At 50.9% G+C, this 18,119-nt stretch overlaps 1 protein-coding gene across 4 annotated transcripts in view; it reads left to right on the plus strand.

Annotated features, from left to right (window-relative positions):
• Positions 1–18,119, plus strand: part of Sox13 (SRY-box 13) — a 44,791-nt gene that overhangs the window by 19,902 nt on the left and 6,770 nt on the right. For 3 of the 4 annotated variants that reach the window (XM_023708200.1, XM_004625389.2, XM_004625388.2), the window contains 4 exons: positions 15,373–15,571; positions 16,621–16,732; positions 16,809–16,895; positions 17,888–18,060. In XM_023708200.1, the coding sequence (XP_023563968.1) occupies positions 15,373–15,571; positions 16,621–16,732; positions 16,809–16,895; positions 17,888–18,060 (571 nt within the window). Of the gene's footprint in view, positions 1–15,372; positions 15,572–16,315; positions 16,494–16,620; positions 16,733–16,808; positions 16,896–17,887; positions 18,061–18,119 lie in introns of those variants that run through there. The other variant, XM_023708202.1, reaches the window with a different exon arrangement.

Consider the following 18,119-nt stretch of genomic DNA (forward strand, 5'->3'; position numbering starts at 1 on the left):
TAGTCCCGTGTTACAGTGTTTTTTTTTTTTTTTTTTTTTTTTGTGGAACTGGGGATTGAGCTCAGGTCCTTGAGCTTGCCAGGGAAGCGCTTATTGCACTGAGCCATCTCCCTGGCCCTCTGTGTTATGTTTTGTTGATCCGTTTATCTGTTTTTTTTTTTTTTTTTTGCGGAACTGGGGATTGAACTCAGATCCTTTCGTTTGCCAGTCAAGTGCTTATCCTACTGAGCCATCTCCCTGGCCCCCCATTTATCTGTTTTTTATTTTTTTTATTTTTTTTATTTTTTTATAATTATTTATTTATACATTTATTTATTGTGTGTGTGGCCAGCTCAGCCCACCAGGAGACGGGACTGGCTGGCATGTGGTGCTGGGGGATCGAACCGCGGTCCCTGTGCTTTGGCAAGCTTGTTCCAAGTAGGTGCTTTAGACCACTGAGCCATCTCTCCAGCCCCCCATTTATCTGTTGATGGACACTTAGGTTGTTTCCTTTTTTCGTGTTATCATGAATGACTTGGCAGTGAACAGGGTTGTATGATTATCTCTTTTAGACCCTGCTTTCAGTTCTTTTGAGTGTATACTTGGACTTGAGATTTCTAGATTGTACAGTAATAACTTTTATTTTATTTATTTATTTATTTATTTGCAGAACCCGGGATTAAATTCAGGCCCTTGTGCTTGCCAGGCAAGCGCTTGTTCTACTGAGCTATCTCCCCAGCCCCTAAGTTTTTGAGGAGCTGTTGTTTTCCACACCTGCAGTGTCCCCTACTTTTGTGATAACAGTTCTAATGGTGTAAAGTGGAATCTCAGTGTGGTTCTTTTATCTTTGCTTGTTTGTTTGTTTTGAGACAGGGTCTCACTATGCAGTTCAGGCTGGCCTTGAACTTACTTTGTAACCCAGGCTGGCCTCAAACTCAAACTCGACAGCAATCCTCCTGTAGGCCTGCTGTGCCACCACACCTGGCTCAAGTTCCTCACCTTTTAAAGGGAAGCTTAAAAGGGAGACATCCTCCCTTTATTGGAGAAGCGGGCAGTCCTGGGCCCAACTGTCCTGGTCCTGGTCCTGGTCCTGGTCCTGGTCCTGGTCCTGGTCCTGGCTTCAGTCTCTGATCATGGCCTCTGCTGTGTGTCTGTAGCCTCTTGGCTGTTTTTGTTCCCAGCCTGTCCAAGGAGTCCCTGCCCTCCTGCCTGTCATAGATGCAGGGTGGCTGAGGCCTGGCGGAAGTAGTTGCTCGTGGGAGCCACGAGGGTGTTTCAGCAGTGTGAGACTTAAGGAACTAAACCATTTTAACCCTGGGGCATGGGGTAAAATAATTTATGGTAGATGATGTACAAAAATGGCATTCCAAAGAATTAATAACATACTGTATATCATAAGTATATATACAAACTATATATTATAGATAGCAGTAATTTTTTTTTTTTTTTTTGAGGCCAGGATGGCCTCAAACTCCAGGTAGTCCTCCTGGGTCAGTCTCCTGAATGCTTGGATTACTGGTGTGCACCACCATGCTTAGCTAACATATATATTTTTTTAAGTGAGGGAAAAGCAACAGACCAAAAACTTGCTTTTGACTTTGTTATGAAAAAGAAATCCATGCTCAGAAAAAAACCATGCCAAATGATAGGAGCCACTTCCAGGTTGATAGAGAGGGATTTTTTTTACCTGTCTTCTCCATGTTAACTTGCAGTTTGCTTTAGTGAGCTCATGGTCTCTTTATGGCCAGAAAAACACTGATAAGAAAATGAGAGTGGCTGCAGCCATGCGTTAGACGTGTGTGTCACCAGCACACAGCTCTGCCCATGCCACTGAGAGCTGGAGCTTGGGGAGGTGTGGAAACAGGCGCACGGAGGAGCAGTGTGGAAACGGGGAAGTGCAAGGATGAGGGGGCGGGCTGGGCCTCACTGGTGGGGAAGGTGCCATTGGTGAGACCTGCTTCCATCTCCTACACTCTAGAGGGTGTGCAAGGCCCTGTGGGTGTCCTGGGGTGAAGCCGGGAGCCTGCACGCTGGGCCCTTTTCTCAAGTTGGCCTTCGCCTTCCTGCTGTCCACTCAGCCAGGACCCAGGACCAGGTTCCCTTCCCCAGGCCTCACAGAGCAGCGGAGGTGGGGCTTGAGACAAGTGGTTCAGGCTCCAGGTGAGGCCTTGCTGTCGCCCTCGGGACTCTTGAGAAGTGAGAGCGAAACCACTCTCATTTCAGTGGCCTGGCCTTGCTAAGCCTCAGTCATCAGTAAAACAGAGATAATTAGTAGTATTCTCTCAGAGGGCTGGTGACAGAACTAAGAGAACTATAGCTCTATCAGCGGCACTCAGAATATTGTGAGGGTGGTTCCTGTTGGCTGGTTGAGAAGTGGATTCTGATGCTAGACTGCCCAGGCTCTAATCACGCCAGGGTCTCAGTTCTTGTATATATAAAATGTAAATAATGATACTGCCTACCTCAGATGACTATTGAAGATTGAACTAATGAATATATGTAGAAGTAACCCAGCTAGTACCTGGCACACAGTTCCCAGTGAGATTTGGCTGTAACTGGGGCAGGCTTTTACCGTCCACACCGCTGTGGGGCAGCCAGTTGCTTGTGGCCAGCCAGCACCTGCTGATTCATCTGATTGTCCTACAAGTTGCTGTGACTTCCTGGTGCCCCAGCACTTTGTTAAAGAAGCCGAGTGTTGGTCAAGGTGGTCCTGCTTCTATTTCCAAAGGGTGCTGGTGTTGGAAGTGGGGGCGTGGGCGGATGGGGAGGGGAAGGCTGGCTGCTTTGGGGGGATTGTTTGTTCAACACTGTAGATGGAATCTAAATGATTAGAGATGATGATAGTGCTTGCTTCTTCCCCTTGCTGCCTTGCCCTTTTGAAAAAGAACCAAAGTTTAGGAAAAAACAGTTACCCATAAAATAAAGGGGGTCATGAAAATAACAAAAAGAAAGAAGACATTTTGCTTTTGCGGCTGCCGATGGGGTAGATAATGGGAGAGGAAGCGCAGCCTCTGCAAAGCAAAAGATCGGAACACTGTGTTCACGGGAGGAACGAATGCATTGTGAGCAAACACTGCTCAAGTGGGGTTTCTGGCGACTGAACTTGGTTTGGGGGAGATGGTGGCGATTAGGCCTCCCTGAGGCAGGGTGGCTTCCCATTGAGAAGCCTGGGGTGGGAGGCAGCAGACCTGGGGTGGGCTTCCAGGTGCAAGGCCGGTGTGTCCCACTCCATCCCAGGGGCTGGATCACCATGGCAGTGCTCTGGTCACCCTGTTTCCCAAGGGGTCTTCTCTAAATCCCTTTCTCAAGGTGGATTTCCGGTGACCCTCAGTGAGGTAATCCGGCGGCGGGGGGAGGGGGAAGGAGGAAGGAGGAAGGAGGTGCCAAAGTCTTTGCTGATCATTTGCATTGCACACCATCCTTCTGGGCTGAAGATTGTACTCAGGCCAACACTGCCTGGTGGCTTTCTTGGTGACTGGCATCTGCTGACTTCTTTTGTTCGTGTCTCCCTTGCCCACCTCAGTTGCTGAGCTTGCCCTTGCAGTGGGTGGCTGAGGCAGGAGGAGCAGGGGCACCTAGGGAAAGAATCAGATACCCTTCCTGACAGTTGAGGATCCCAGGATGCCATATGGAGGCGTCCATTGGAGTGGGCGATAGAGTTGGAGGTTGGTCTTTGAAACACTTTTCTGAAGGGCCTTTGGGCTGGTTGGACATGTAGCTAGCTCGATTGGTAGAGTACTTGCCTAGCCCGTGTGAGGCTCTGGATTCGGTCCCTAGTAGTGCAAAAGAAGGTACATACACATACAGAGTACTAGGGGCCAAGTAGTTTGGCTAGTAAGGGATTCCCAGAAATATATTCCTTCTTGGTCCTTGTTGTGGCCCAGGAGTGTCTATTTGTATTCTCATGGAAAAGTTATTGGAATTCTAGCAAGTTCATTCCACTCTACCACTTCCAGTGCAACCTCTGGCGAAAATAAAGACACTAAGGCATATTTGTAGTTGTGAGGAGCCAAGGGGTCCTAGGTCCAGCTAGGATGATGGCTTACTAGAACAGAGACCTCCACCCGGGGCCAAACCTGGGTTTTATTAATTTCTGAAGAAGGGAGTGGCTTGAGGATGAGTGACTGACGATGGCCGGAAGTAGGTGAGTGCTGTGAGCTGGGCTACATAGACGTCCTGAGATCACCTCTGTGATATGCAGAAAGATCTGCTGAAAGAATGATCTGTAAAACACAACTGAGGTGGTATCTCATGTTTTGGGTCAATTCCTCAGCTCTGCTATGCAATCTTTTATGCCCTGGGAAGTCATAGCCTTTTTTTAATTTTTTTTATTTTTGGTGGAACTGGGTATTGAACTCAGGCCCTTGCACTTGCCAGGGAAGCACTTATTCTACTGAGCCACCTCCCCAGCCGCAGTCATAGCCTCTTATCTCGAGGCTCAGTCCCAGCCAACAATGTGGAACAGGGCTCTTCATCCCACTGAGGCTCACACATATTTTATTGGGGAGCTGCAAGGGGTGGGGCACCACTGCCCAGTCACGTTGGCTGCATCAGTTACACATTGCTTAAAGCCAATTGAAGTATATATAAGGAAAAGCCCTAGCCCGCTCTGTACGCATCAATACATAGAAGTAGGGTCAGGTTGAGCCAAAATGGAGAGAATTGCTTCTCCTTCAAGGAGAGATGCCCAGGTGGTCCTCCACACTTCCTTCACTTACCACAATACTTACAGTACCAGTCTGCCTTGGGCTGGCCATTGTGTTAAGCATTTCATGTACAATACTTTGTCATCCAGCAGCCTGAGGTGGGCGCTGTTGGCCCTTCCACAGTTGCAGACTCAGGTGTGAAGATGGGCAGCTCAGAGGGTCCACCAGCCTACTTCACCAGTGTTTGAGTGGGCACCCCCATTTCCCACCCTTCCTCCACACCATCTAGATTGCCATGCTACTAGTGGCTGTCAGAGTGGTTCTGTGTTACTTCTTGAAACCTCATACCACATGGAGAGGAGGGGCAGTGTTACTTGTTCCATTTACAGATAAAGGAAGTCACAGGCTTAGAGAGGTGAGTAGACTAGTGAGACAGGTACTGAGGTGTGTGGTTTGAGACAGCCCAAGGAAGAGGAGACCAACATGCAGCGGGTAGAAAAGAGTTGTTCTGCAGATGAGGGTCTTTGCTTGTCTGACCATGTGTTTTGGTCTTTCTGCTGACCAGCCCTGGCCTGAAGATTGTTGGGACTTGCTAGCCCTCAGCCAATTCAATAATGTACCAAAAGCAACAGAGTTAGGAGCTATGTGTCCAGAAACAGTATAAAAGGCCAAATAGACACCATATAGCACAATACCAAGGGGGAGAGAGAGCCATTCCTACTTGGGCCTCCTCTCCCTCTTCCCTGCCCTGAACTTTAATTCTGTACCAGATTCTTTAATTTTACATTATCTTCTAGTCATAACGCAGATGTTGGAATTTTTTTTAAATTTCCCCTAATATTGGGGATTGAACCCAGGGCCTTTGTACAGAGCTTATATCCTAGCTCTTTTTATTTTGTGAAAGATTCTCATTACGTTACTAAGTTGTTAAAAAAAAAAAAAGTTACTAAATTGTTTAGGCTGGACTTGAATGTGCCGTTCTTCTGCCTCAGCTTCCCAGAGTGCTGGGATTATAAGCAGGTACCACCACACCCGGGTTGGAACTCCCACTTTATAATGAAGCAGTGGCTAAGGCTGTGAGATGTGGCCTTTCCCCCATCTTCCCAATGCTGCCATGGTTTCTTTGGACCTCACTTTACCTTTGCCGTGGCACAACTCAGAAATACCAGCTTCCTGCAAGGTAGGTAGGCAGTGGCCAGTCCACATTTGCTAGAGTGGAGCTTATAATTCTCAGGTCAGTAGCGCTGCTGGCCTCGGCCAGCAGATGGAAGGAAAGCTATTGGGTTTGGGCATCAGTGTGACCTGAGTTTAGAACCATCTCTACTGGGCCTTGGGGAGAGTGTTTGGTCCTTTGAGCCTTAGTATCCATGGCGACCTGCAGAGTGCTGTCAGGGAGAAGTGAAGAGCCCCCACCTAGTCCCTGCAGCCAGATAAGTGCTGCTCCACTGCGTGCTTTTTGTGTCCTGTTTCTTTGATCAGTACTGAGGGCTATCCTCAGTGGGCCAGGCAGCCCCAGCTACACAGTTCCCTCCTGGCCTATAGTAGGGGCCAGCGCCTTGCTGGAAGCCAGATACCCTCCTGTCTAGCACAGTGGTGCGACGTGGGCTCTGGGAGACAGGAATGGAACCTTTTGTTGTTAGGGTGCAGGAGTTTGGAGGTGTGTGTCTTGCTGGAAACTTTAGTAACACTTTCACTCTCACCTGTCTCTTGTTTGGGTTGGGACAAGACCCAAGTGCCCCAACTGTGGTAGGCATGGGAGTTCAATTGGAAGCCATGTCTTCTCAGACCATGTGAGAGGGCAGGAGCTCAGGAAGTCACCAAGCCTCTGTGGCCGGGCAAATCCCACACTGACCAGCCTGGACACTGACCTGGAAAAGCTAAGGGACTGGGAGTATTGACTGGGTCACCTAGACCAGGGCACTCATGAGTCCAATACCCAGCAGGCCCATCATGGTTGGAAAGGGTAAGGGAACTCTCAAGAAAGTTTTGTCCTAAGCCTGCAGCCAGCCCAGCTCCCAGCCCTGAGTAAACACAGAGATAGGATCGGGTGTAGCCAGGAAGGGTGGCAGGGTGCGGCCAGGGAGAAGAATGGCAGGATGTGGCACCGGGGCACGGTTCTGGGCACCCACGCCTGGACTATTGTTTAGGGCAGCCTGAGGCTGTCCATTCTCTGGGGCCTAGAGAGGAAGTGACATTCCCCTGGGACTTGAGCCCTGCCCCACCCACTTGGGGCAAGCTGGGAGTGGGGGCCAGTTCGAGGGCGCTCACTGACAGGTGCCCAGCGGCCCCCCTCAGAGGGTCTGCCTGTTTGCATCTGTCTTCCTGTACCCCTGGGGTCTGAGTCACAGTCATGCTGTGATGACTGGAATTTATCTCTCCACATCTAGATATTTTGAGGGGAAGGGGCTGTGGTTATGAGGGAGGAAGGGCTGAGAGTGAAGACTCCTTTGATTCCTATCCAACAGGGTCTGTCTTTGACTGACTAGAGGAGGAAGTGGCTGATTTAATTTGGGGGAAAGGGGTTCCAGGTGTGCACCTGCAGCGGAGGGGTTCAGGGAGGCTAGGAGGGTTGCTGGCATCTGGCATCTGCTGTGGTGTGTGGAGAGGCTGCACACTGAGGGTGAAGATGCCTGAAGCTCTCTCCTCTCAGGGAACTCTGCCTCTGAAAGCCACTCCAGTGAGGGAAGCTGTTCAGCATCCGGCTGGTGGAGGGCCCCCTACTGAAGCAGGGTGCCTCACAGGGTGCCATATGAGCGGGACATTGCCAGACCTCAGTTTCTCCTTTATGCAACATGAGTTAATTCTCGCAAGAAGCTGCTGAGGAGGCGCATGAGAAAGTGTCATCAGAGCAGGGAGCTGACGAGGGTTTCTGTGGGCTTCTGGCCACTGACCAGGACCCGGAGGATCCTGGGTAAAAGTGAGAGAACCTTATCCTACAGTAAAAGTAAGAGGACTTGCTTTGCTGGCAAGCGGGATTTAGGTTATTGATAGGACCAGACCAGGGTGAGGACACAGGGAGCCCAATAACTTGATTCTCCTGTGAGTGAAGGGCCCTCTGGCTTCTTGGCTGTGGGCCTCTGGGGAAGGGAGGTGTGGCTCCTGACCTTAGGACTCCTGAGAGAGCACATGGATGATTCAAGCACGCAGCGTGCTTTGGAAGGCAGGTGAATGGACACTGAGGTGTTTTCTTAGACTGAGGAAGAGAAGAAAGAGATTGGAGGGGCTCTGACAGGGACTTTAAGTCCTGAGAAATATTCATGCCTAAGGTAAAAGTAAGAGGATTTGCTTTGCTGGCAAGCGGGATTTAGGTTATTGATAGGACAAATTTAGGTCCAAGGGGGTGACAACCAAGGATAATGGGGTGCGAGAGAGCAGAGAGCAGCATCTATCCAGCAGGACAATAATGGCATCAATCAGTGATCACTCTGGTGTCTACTGCCGTGGATCACTTTCCTACTAAAATAGGATGCTTTTTGAATATCTGCTCTGTCCCAGGCACTGTTTTAGGTTCTGGGACTGGACCCTGAGCAGAAACAGGCATGTTTCCATAGTTCTGTGGGTGCCATAGGGTGGGTCTCAAGATTACACTGTCAGTCAGAAGTAAGCATGCAAAGGTGCTGTTACCCACAGGGATTAGTACCTGAAGGACAGAGTCAAGACATGAGAAAGTGGAATGGGCACATGGGAGGAGATGTGGCCGTTAGCCGCAGGCTGGCTGCTGCATACTGCATTTTCTGACTCCCATTTTACTTGAGGTACAGGGCTCAAACCTGCCCATGAGGATGGAGCAGTTGACAGAGTTGGGATCAGATGTCTGACCATGGGATTTTCTTTCAACCCCTGACCCCACATTCTGGATACTCACCCTGTCCATCAGTTAGTCCTCATGGCCTCCTGGAGACCTGGGTTGTGTGTATCAACTCCTTGGGTGAGGGGACAGGTTCTGAGAGGTTAATCACTTTGCCTAGGTTCACACAAGCAGCCCGTGCCAGGCAGGGATTTATACCCAAAGGCCATGTGTTGTTTCACCAGCTCCCCAGTCTCCCAGTTACAGATAACACAGGCAGAGGTGAGGCAGCCTGTGGGGTGACAGCGGGCTGTGTGAGGCCCCTGCTCCTCCCTCTACCCTTTCTTGTACAGGCTGCATTGTTCCCCTCAGGGAGGTCAGGGGTCAGCGCTCCTCAGGAGGCTTCATCCCTTCTGGCGGCCTGGGACCTTCATTGGTGCCAGGGTGTACCAAGGCGAGGCCCTGCTTATCTTTTTTTTTTTTTTTTTTTTTTTACAGAAGACCGCAAACGAGATGTTGCGGCGTGACTGGAGGTCCAACCTTTGTACCGAGCATCGAGGACCTTGCACTTGTCTATCTCCCTGGCCCAAGGCCGCTTCTTTTCTGGAGTGACCTGTCTGTGTTTGGGAGGTAGAGAGGGAGCAGAGTGACTCACAAAGACTATGACACCCAAAGGTGAGCCTCTCTGGTGGTGCTTTTTCCTTCCTTAAATGGGCCCAGTACCTTCAGGTAGGTCAGAAGCCACTGTGTGAGCAGAGGCTGGTTCTGGGTGCCAGGGCCTGGCAGGATTATCTGGTGGGCAGACTGACGCTTTCATGCCAGCCTGGATGGGCACCAGGAGCCTTGTCCTTTGTTAGACGGCTGTGCTGGGGGCCAGGCTGAGGCACGGGAAGCCCCAGAAGCAGCTCCATCATGGATGATGCGGCAGTGCCTGATTGCACGTGCTATGGGTGAGGTGTGGGTGGAAAAGGCCATTGAGCTGAGGCAGGAGGAATAGCCTTGTGCTGCGATGCTCAACAGCAATACAGTGTGCCCCACACGCACCATTGTGTATCTTCTAGTGGTTACACTGAAAAGTATAAAAAGAGGGCTAGCACTCAGTGGTTTAGCACTGCCCGGACTGTACAAGACCGTGGCTTGTTCCTTAGCAGTGGGGAAAAGGTACAGAAGGAAACAGTTGAGCTGCAGGGGCCAGGGACATAGCTCAGTAGAATCTAAGTGCTTGCCTGGCAAGCACAAGGGCCTGAGTTCAATCTACGGTTCTGCCATAAATAAATAAATAAATAAATAAAATAAAATAAAATAAAATAAAAAATAAACTGAGCTGTAGTGGTACATGCCTGATCGCAGAATTCTGGGATCCTAAGAGGCAGGAGATCCCAAATGTGAGCCCAGTTTGGGCAGCTTGGTGAGTGAGACCCTGCCTTTTTTTTTTTTTTTTTTTTTTTTAATGTATTTAGTACAGGGTCTCACTGCATAGATCGGACTTGTAGATCGTGCTCATAGCGATCCTCCTGTTTTCAGCCTCCCAAGAGCTGGAATTATAGCTGTGCGCCATCATGCCCAGTCTCAATCGCCCTCAGTGTGCCCCAGGGGCGGAGCCAGCACGGCACGCTGGGGATCAACCTCAGTCCCTTGTCTCTGCCTAAGCAGGCGCTTTAGTCCGCTGAGCTATCTGGCCCTAGACCCTTTCTTGAAATTAAAAAGAAAAAAGTTTTTTTCCAAGGGGCTAGAGATGTAGCTCAACATAAGGGCCCTGGGTTCAATTTTAATTTGTAATCGACAGTAGTAAGTCGTGAGCAGGTGTACACTTTGCCGCGCTTGCTGAGCCTCAGAAGCCTCGGCAGCGACCGACACTGGAAGCACATTTCCTCCCGGACTGGCCACATGTGTCCAGTGGCGCCTGTCCTGGGCAGCGCGGTCCTGCAGTTAATCAGGACAGATCGCCTCAGCCCCCACCCCATGTCCTTCCGAGGTGGCCTTAGCCTTTGCGCCTGCCAGCTGAACCCCCTGCTGCCTGCTCCAGCTGCGGTCCCTGGGCTGCAATGGGAAGAGAGGTAGGAGCTGGAAGGCCATGAAGTTGGGGCCGAATGAAGTGAGAAGAACCCTTAAGACCCGAGTCTGCATGGAGGAGGCGACCTGGTGGCCTGCCCCGGCCATGGTGGGGACGAGGTGGCGCAGAGCCGCCAGGGATCAGAAGCCCACAGGCCCGCATTGTGCGCCTGTCACACTTCCTTTGGCTTTATTGCTTTTGTCCAACACCCCATTGTCTGGTTTCCTTTTGTCCCCCTCTCAGCGCTGCTGCCTTTTATTTTCCAGCCAGCCTGGTTGTTTTCATTTCTTTTGTCTGAAGTTCCTGAGAGGAAGGTTTTATTTTCAGCGGTTTGATTAATTCACAGCTTGAGCCAGGGGTTTGTTTGTTATGTAATTGCTGCCCTCAGCTTCAGGATAATACCCCTCTCCCTCTCCACCCCCACTCCTCACACCCCCTCCTGGCCCTCCCCTGCCCAGGGGCCTGGCTCCCAGCCCCTCCCAGTGCCCGGATGGGCTGAGCTGCCTGCTTCCGGGAGGCGCTGGGCGGTGGGCGGGGACCTCAGGGCCAGCTGGACAGGGGTCTCCTCTTCGTATAGGTGAGTGGGGCCGACCTGCGTAGTGCCTGGTAGACCTGTCCTCCTCCTCTGTCCTGGGTACCCCATCAGCCCTCAGAGCCCTGCAGTTTGAAAGTGGGTGGGCAGGAGTGTGGTATTGTCTGACCTGTAGGGTGGAAACCAATCAAATACAGGCCCATATCTTCCTTATAATGTCCATGATTCATTACAGTGTTACATTACGAAAATCATTTGACAGACTACAGAATGGATGCCTATACAAATATAGTAGCTCCCCTCCCCCCTTGTCCAAAGTGTTACCTCCCCCGGTTTTGGTTACCAGAAGTAAATAATGCTGCAAAGGTTTTTTTTGGGGGGGGTGTTGGTGGGAGGGGTGGTACCAGGAATCAAACTCGGGACCTTACCTTTGCCGTGCAGGCTCTGGGCCGCTGTGTCGGAAGTTTTCAATTCCACTTCGCTCCAATAGTGTGATGAAGTCTCAGTCTTAAGGAGAGTAGTCCTTTGTCCAGTGTATCCATGCTGTATAGACTACCTGCTCCATAGTCCCATGGGAGCCATCTGCTTCCCAGAGTGGCGGTTGTGGCACCTCTGAGTCCATGTTCAAGTCATCCTTATTTTACTTAACCAATGGAGCAGGCCAAAGAGAAGCCATGAAGTGTTTCCATGAACTGAAAAGTTCCCAGCAGAAAAAAAAGCTTATGTTAACAGTTCCTGACAGGTCCAAAAATGAATCTTTAATCTGTGAAACTGTAAAGAAAGGAAGAAACAGGGGGCCGGGAAGATGGCTCAATAGAGTAAGCACTTCCCTGGCAAGCGCAAGGGTTTGAGTTCAATCCCCGGTTCCACGAACGAACGAAAGAAAGATAGGTCGATAGATACTGGTTGTGCTCTTGCTACTCAAATTGCAAGTTATAGGCACAGTGCTCCTGAAGTGCTTCATTCAGTAGGAAAAGACGTCCATCTGCAGGGCCCGTACCATGGGGCTCAGCCTGTCCTATTGAATGCGTCTCTCCAAGGACATGCAGGCACTTCTGTATTGTACTTCTGTTACAGTTTAAGGGATATTTTACTATCTGTGGTTTACTTTTTTTAAAAAAAAATTTATTTATTTGTGTGTGTGTGTGTGTGTGTGTGTGTGGCCAGCTCAGCCCACCAGGGGGCGGGGCTGGCTGGCATGTGGTGCTGGGGGATCGAACCGTGGTCCCTTTGCATTGCTAAGCTTGTTCTAAATAGGTGCTTTAGACCACTGAGCCATCTCACCAGCCCCTGTGGTTTACTTTCTATTTTTATTTTTTTTTTTAGGAGAGTAACAATGGTTAGTACACTGTGTATTGTTACTGCCAAAGTAGTTTCTCATATTACAAGATATAGGCAAGAAATAATAAATGAACAACATAGGTACAAACCTCTGTTTTTTGTGGTTTACTTTCCTTACGCATTTTCTAAGAATTGAACTAGGTGTCTTAGTCTGTTTTTTGTTGCTATAACAATACCACAGATGCAGTTATTTTGTTGTGAAACAAGGTCTTGTATGCAGTTTAGGCTGGCCTTGAGATCACTACAGTCTAGGGTGGCCTTGAACTTTCATTGATCCTCCTGCCTCAGGCGTCCAAGTGCTAGGATTACAGGCGTGGCCACCATGCCAGGCTCTGATGACATTATTTTATTTATTTATTCACTTTTTGCATTACTGGGGATTGAACTCAGGACCCTGCGCTTGCCAGGCAAGTGCTTATTCTACTGAGCTATCTCCCCAGGCTCTAAAATGTTCTTGTTTTATTTATTTATTTATTTTTATTTTTATTTTTTTGGCAGAACCAGGGATTGAACTAAGGCCGTCGCGCTTGCCAGGCAAGCACTTATTCTACTGAGCCATCTCCCGGGCCCCCTGATGGCATAATTCTGAATGTGCAGTTTTATTTCTTACCAACCTGTGGATAGGAAGTCCAGGGGGCTAGCATCTGCCCAGGGCTTTTTGCTTTTGTTACTTCTACCCTGCCCTATGGATGGATTGTGATTAAGCCAAAGCCAGAGGCAGAGCCCTCACCCCTCAGGGGCCACTAATTAGGCCCCACTTCCCAGTATGGTTCCCCTTGGGATGAAGTTTCCTGCAGTTCCGCTGAAGGGGTTGAGTTCAGACCTTAGCTCTGTGCAAATGTGTTCTTGAGAACTGTTACCAGCTAAGGATGCTTTGTAGCTAATGCGTATCACATGCATCCAGGGGCTTATTAAGACCCCAATCTCATCCCCAGAGATTCTGTTTTGTGCCTGGGACCTATGACTTTGCCTCCAACAAACCCCCATGGTCTTTCTACAGCTGGACCTTTTGTCTGGTTCCATACCCATAAATTCAACAAAATTGGATACCCCCCCCCATTATATCTGTTTCTCTTTTTTTTTTTTGGCGGAACCAGGGATTGAACTCAAGCCCTTGCACTTGCCAGGGAAGCGCTTATTCCACTGAGCCATCTCCCCGGCCCCAACGATATCTGTTTCTTAAACAAAAAAATAAGCGCAACTATTTACACAGCACTTACATTTTAGTAGTAATGAGCAATCCAGAGGTGAGTGGAAGTGTGTGGCAGAGTCGCAGGTAGTCTGCAAGTCCTGTGGCACTGTACCAAGAGCACTTGAGCAGCTTGGAGCTTGGTACTGTAGGAGTGGGTCGGGTCATGGGACCCAGATTCCAAGGGGGACAGTGGTTTTCACAAACACCAGATCTGTGCTTCCCACCTTTGCCACCTGCTGTATGCACATGTAGATACCAACCTGGGATCCTCATGACTGCCCTGCAGGATGTGGAGATGGAGGCTCGAGAAGCCAAGCATGTGCTTAGCGTCACCCAGCGGGCCCACTGGCTGAGGCAGGGCCTGGGCTGAGCGGGAACCTGCTTTGCAGTCTCAGCACTGCCAGAGAGCCTGGAGCCCATCCTGTGACTTGGGAGGGTGGGCGTCTGCTGCTCAAGCTCCAAGCCTGGCACGAAAGCTCATCTTAGATCCTGCAATTGCTCGGCCCCTGTAGATGTGCCAGGCAGTGGAATGGTGGAAGGGAAAGTAGGAACAGGCTCTGTGGAGGCAGAACCGCCAGAGTGTCAATTTATGGGTATTAGAAACAGTAGTGCAAATGCAGGTGCCTGCAGGCTAGATACACTGAAGCAAATGTCAGAAACTATTTTTCTTAAAGACACTTATTTCTTGGTTTATAATATTTTTTTTTGGCGGGGGGGGGGGGAGAGAATCAATTGAACCCATATCTTTGTTTTTTTTTTTTGCGGAACCGGGGACTGAACTCAGGCCCTTGCGCTTGCCAGGCAAGCACTTATTGTACTGAGCCATCTCCCCGGCCCCTGAACCCCATATCTTTGCACTGAGGTATATCCCCAGCCCTTTAAAAAATTTTTATTTATTTATTTATTTATTTATTTGCGGAACTCAGGCCTTATTCTACTGAGCTATCTCCCTGGCCTCCCTTTTTATTTTTCAAAGCAGGGTCTCAGTAAGTTACTCAGGCAGGATTTGAATTCACAGTCCTCCTTTCTCAGCCTCCTGGCTGTTGGGATTATAGGTATGCACCAATTCCTGGCTAATTTCTCTCACTTTTAATAAGTGGGTGAGGGGCCAGGGAGATGGCTCAGTAGAATAAGTGCTTCCCTGGCAAGCGTAAGGGCCTGAGTTCAATCCCTGGTTCCGCAAAAAAAAAAAAAAAAAGTGGGTGAATGTAAGGAATATTTTGCTTTTATCTCCTGTGTTATAATAATGGGCTCAGTGCTAGCATTCTTTTTAGCATGCGTAGGCCTTCCATCCGCAGCATCCCAAGAAAGAATCAGTGCCTGGCACAGGGGAGTTGATACTTGGTTTCCTTTTGGTAGAGCCGTGGCCACCAAGACAAACTGGCCTGGGCATGAGGAGTGCCAGCTGCTCACTTCTGGCCCATTTTTGTGATTGTGCTAGAAGTTCAAATCTAGATTTTAGTGTACTGCTTCTGGATTTTTACATTTTGATAACTAATTACATACACAAACGCACGTACAAGCCTAGATGGACCCTTAAAAGTTTACTCCTTAGATGAGCCCCATCTGTCTTAGTCCCAGTGCCCCTACAGGTGGAAGTACTGAAGGAGAGGCCCAGTTGTTTCTAGACCTTTCTATTTAAAAAATGAACAGACTAAGGCATGAGAGACTGAAGAGCATTTGTCTCACTTTGCTGTGGCTTCTAGAAGTAGAATCACATCCTGGGCTGTCCCTGCGGGAGGGGCAGGGAGGTGCTGGGGCAGCCGAGGGTGGAGCCACGCCCGGGGCTCTGGGGCTGGGGCTCTGGGCCTCACCTCCACGCCACTGTTCCTCCTCCTCCAGGATGTCCATGAGGAGCCCCGTCTCTGCCCAGCTGGCCCTGGATGGCGCTGGCACCATGGTGAACTGCATCATCAAGTCTGAGGAGAAGAAGGACCCTTGCCACGAGGCCCCCCTGGCTTCGGCTGTTGCGGCTGAGCCCCAGCCAGGAGACCCCGCCCGGGCCCCCCCAGACGCTGCAGACCCCCAGGCTCCAGCTCAGGTGCTCCCCACTTTCCCACGGGCCCCTGAGGCAACGTCCGTGACCTACCTCTGTAGCACACACCCAGTCCCTGCACCCGGCCTCACTGCCAGGCAGGGCAGGTGCCAAGCACTGGCTGGGTAGGCACAGAATCCAGCAGAAAGGGTCATCAGGGATGAAGCATGGCTTAGGAGAACAGAGGGCCCCCTGGCTCAGCTGCATCATCCGCTGGAGCGGGGGACATGGACTCACTGCCTGGCGGTAACTGCTGGCCCAGGCTGGCTGGGGGCACAGGGTACACACTGAGAGTGTGACTTTGAGAAGTAAGCTACCGGCTTTTCAGGTGGTTTCAGAGAATCAGTCTTACCACTCTTTTTGACGTCACTGTTAAACACCCATGTAGTTCCTCACCCTTCAAAGTGGGGAAACTGATCAGTGTAGTCACCAAGAATTCTTACAGCGCATGAAAATACTGATTCCACACAGGAGAAATCAAAAGGGAATATGCAATTAAAAACCAGATGACTGAAAATGAGAGTTGTGGGTCCCAAGGAGGGATCCAGCTGGGAAGAGCAGGTGGTCGAGGAGGACCTCCAGGAGGAGCAGGGCTTTGGGGATGGAGAGGACTGGTGGGCAGAGGAGCAGCCTTTCCCAGGGAGGCAGGGCTGGGGCCATGGCTGTGTCCAGGATTAATGCTGGTAGCTGGCCTGGAGCCCCAGACTGCTGAGGCAAACCCCACTCACGAGCTTTAAATCTCTTGATCCCAGCGCCATTCCTGTGATCTGGGAGGGGTTAGCATGTCCCTTTTCAGCAAGGAAGTGAGGTTCAGAGGTTCAGAGGTTCAGGGACGTGGGTTGGGTAGAGCCCCTGGAGCCAGCAGTGAGCCTGGCCTGTACCCAGGCCTGCGGTCCTTGGGTCTCTTGTGCCCTTCACCTGGTGTCAGGTAGGGGACCAGCAGGGATTGAGGAACAGATGGAGGCTCCTGGGGTGGAGCAGGAGGCAGGGGAGAGCCTGGGGTTCTCTTGGGTGGATGCCTCTGGGGTGTGGTGACCAGTCCTTGTATCTCACAGGAGTGTAGCTCTCCAGAAAGCAGCGGGTCTCCAGAGCCAAAGCGACCGGGTGCCTCTGAGGCAGCCTCTGGAAGCCAGGAGAAGCTGGACTTCAACCGCAACCTACAGGAGGGTAAGAGGGGTACCCAGGCAGAGGCAACAAAGGGGAGGTGGCAGGGTGGCTCCCCTCAGCCCGCGGTGTCTTCCAGTTGTGCCAGCCATCGAGAAGCTACTGTCCAGTGACTGGAAGGAGAGGTTTCTGGGACGGAGCTCTCTGGAAACCAAGGATGTCAAAGGTGAGGGGGCCTTTCCCTCTGGGCTGGCAGGGTGGTTCTTGGTACCCTCATACCTGTCTTTTGCTGCTTGGCATCTTCTTGGCCCCAGCAGCTGTCACCATCCCTCACTGGGACCTCAAGCGGTAGATCTGGCTGATATCCACATAGGAAAGGTCTGGCCTGACTCAGTGCCTTGGATGTGGATCTGGCCTTGGAGGAGGGACGGTGTGACATCAGGCTTGTCATTCTCCTTGGCAGGCTAAAGTGGGCAGAAAGCCCGCTTTTACTTCTGACAGCTAATCTGAGGCTCGTGGGACTGCGCTGTGTAGGAGCGACTTGCAGGGCTGCTGCCTGCAGGTCTTCAGCTCTCATTTTCCCAGTGTGGTCTCCCCCTGCCCCCCCAGCATTAAGCCAACGCAGACTCCTCAGGAGCTGGGGGGCTGGGCACCATGAGTGATTCTGGGGCAGATGCCCCACAGCCTGCAGGAGGAAGAGTCCACTCCAAGGACATTAGCTAAATGAGTGGGCAGGGAAACTAAGTGAGCTAATGTGCACCAAAGGAGGACCGCATGCTAGACTTTGGACCAAGTATTCTCCCTACATCACTTCCACCTCCCAGTAATCCGGTGAGGCACTTGTTACCATACCCATTTGTAGATTTTTTTAAAAACACCCTGGTTGGGTATGGTGGTGCATGCCTGTAATATCAACTACTCAGGAGGCTGAGGCAGGAGGATTACAAGTTCAAGGCCAGGCTGGGCAACTTACTGAGAACTTACCTCAAAATTAAAAAGTGGGGGAAGGCTAGAGATACATCTCAGGGTCACATGCTTACCTAGCATGCATGAGGCTCCTAGGTTCAGACCCCAAATAAAACACATCCTGAAGTGCAGGGAGGTTGGTAAAATGAACCTGACAGGATCCTGGGATGATGCAGCACCTGCCCAGGCAACGTCCAATGGACAGGTGAACTAACCAGAACTCTCCATGGTGGCTGTTCCACCGGGGAGCAGGGACCCAAGAGAGCCTGGCAGAAAAGGAGCTGCAGCTTCTGGTCATGATCCACCAGCTGTCTGCCCTGCGGGACCAGCTCCTGACGGCCCACTCAGAGCAGAAGAACATGGCCGCCATGCTCTTTGAGAAGCAGCAGCAGCAGATGGAGCTGGCCCGGCAGCAGCAGGAGCAGGTAAGGGCGGGGTGGGCCCTGCTTGGGGTGCCGCGGGTGCCAGGCTGGTGCCCGGGACC

This window comes from Octodon degus, unplaced genomic scaffold, assembly GCF_000260255.1.
Source record: "Octodon degus isolate 3935 unplaced genomic scaffold, OctDeg1.0 scaffold00009, whole genome shotgun sequence".
NCBI lineage: Eukaryota > Metazoa > Chordata > Mammalia > Rodentia > Octodontidae > Octodon > Octodon degus.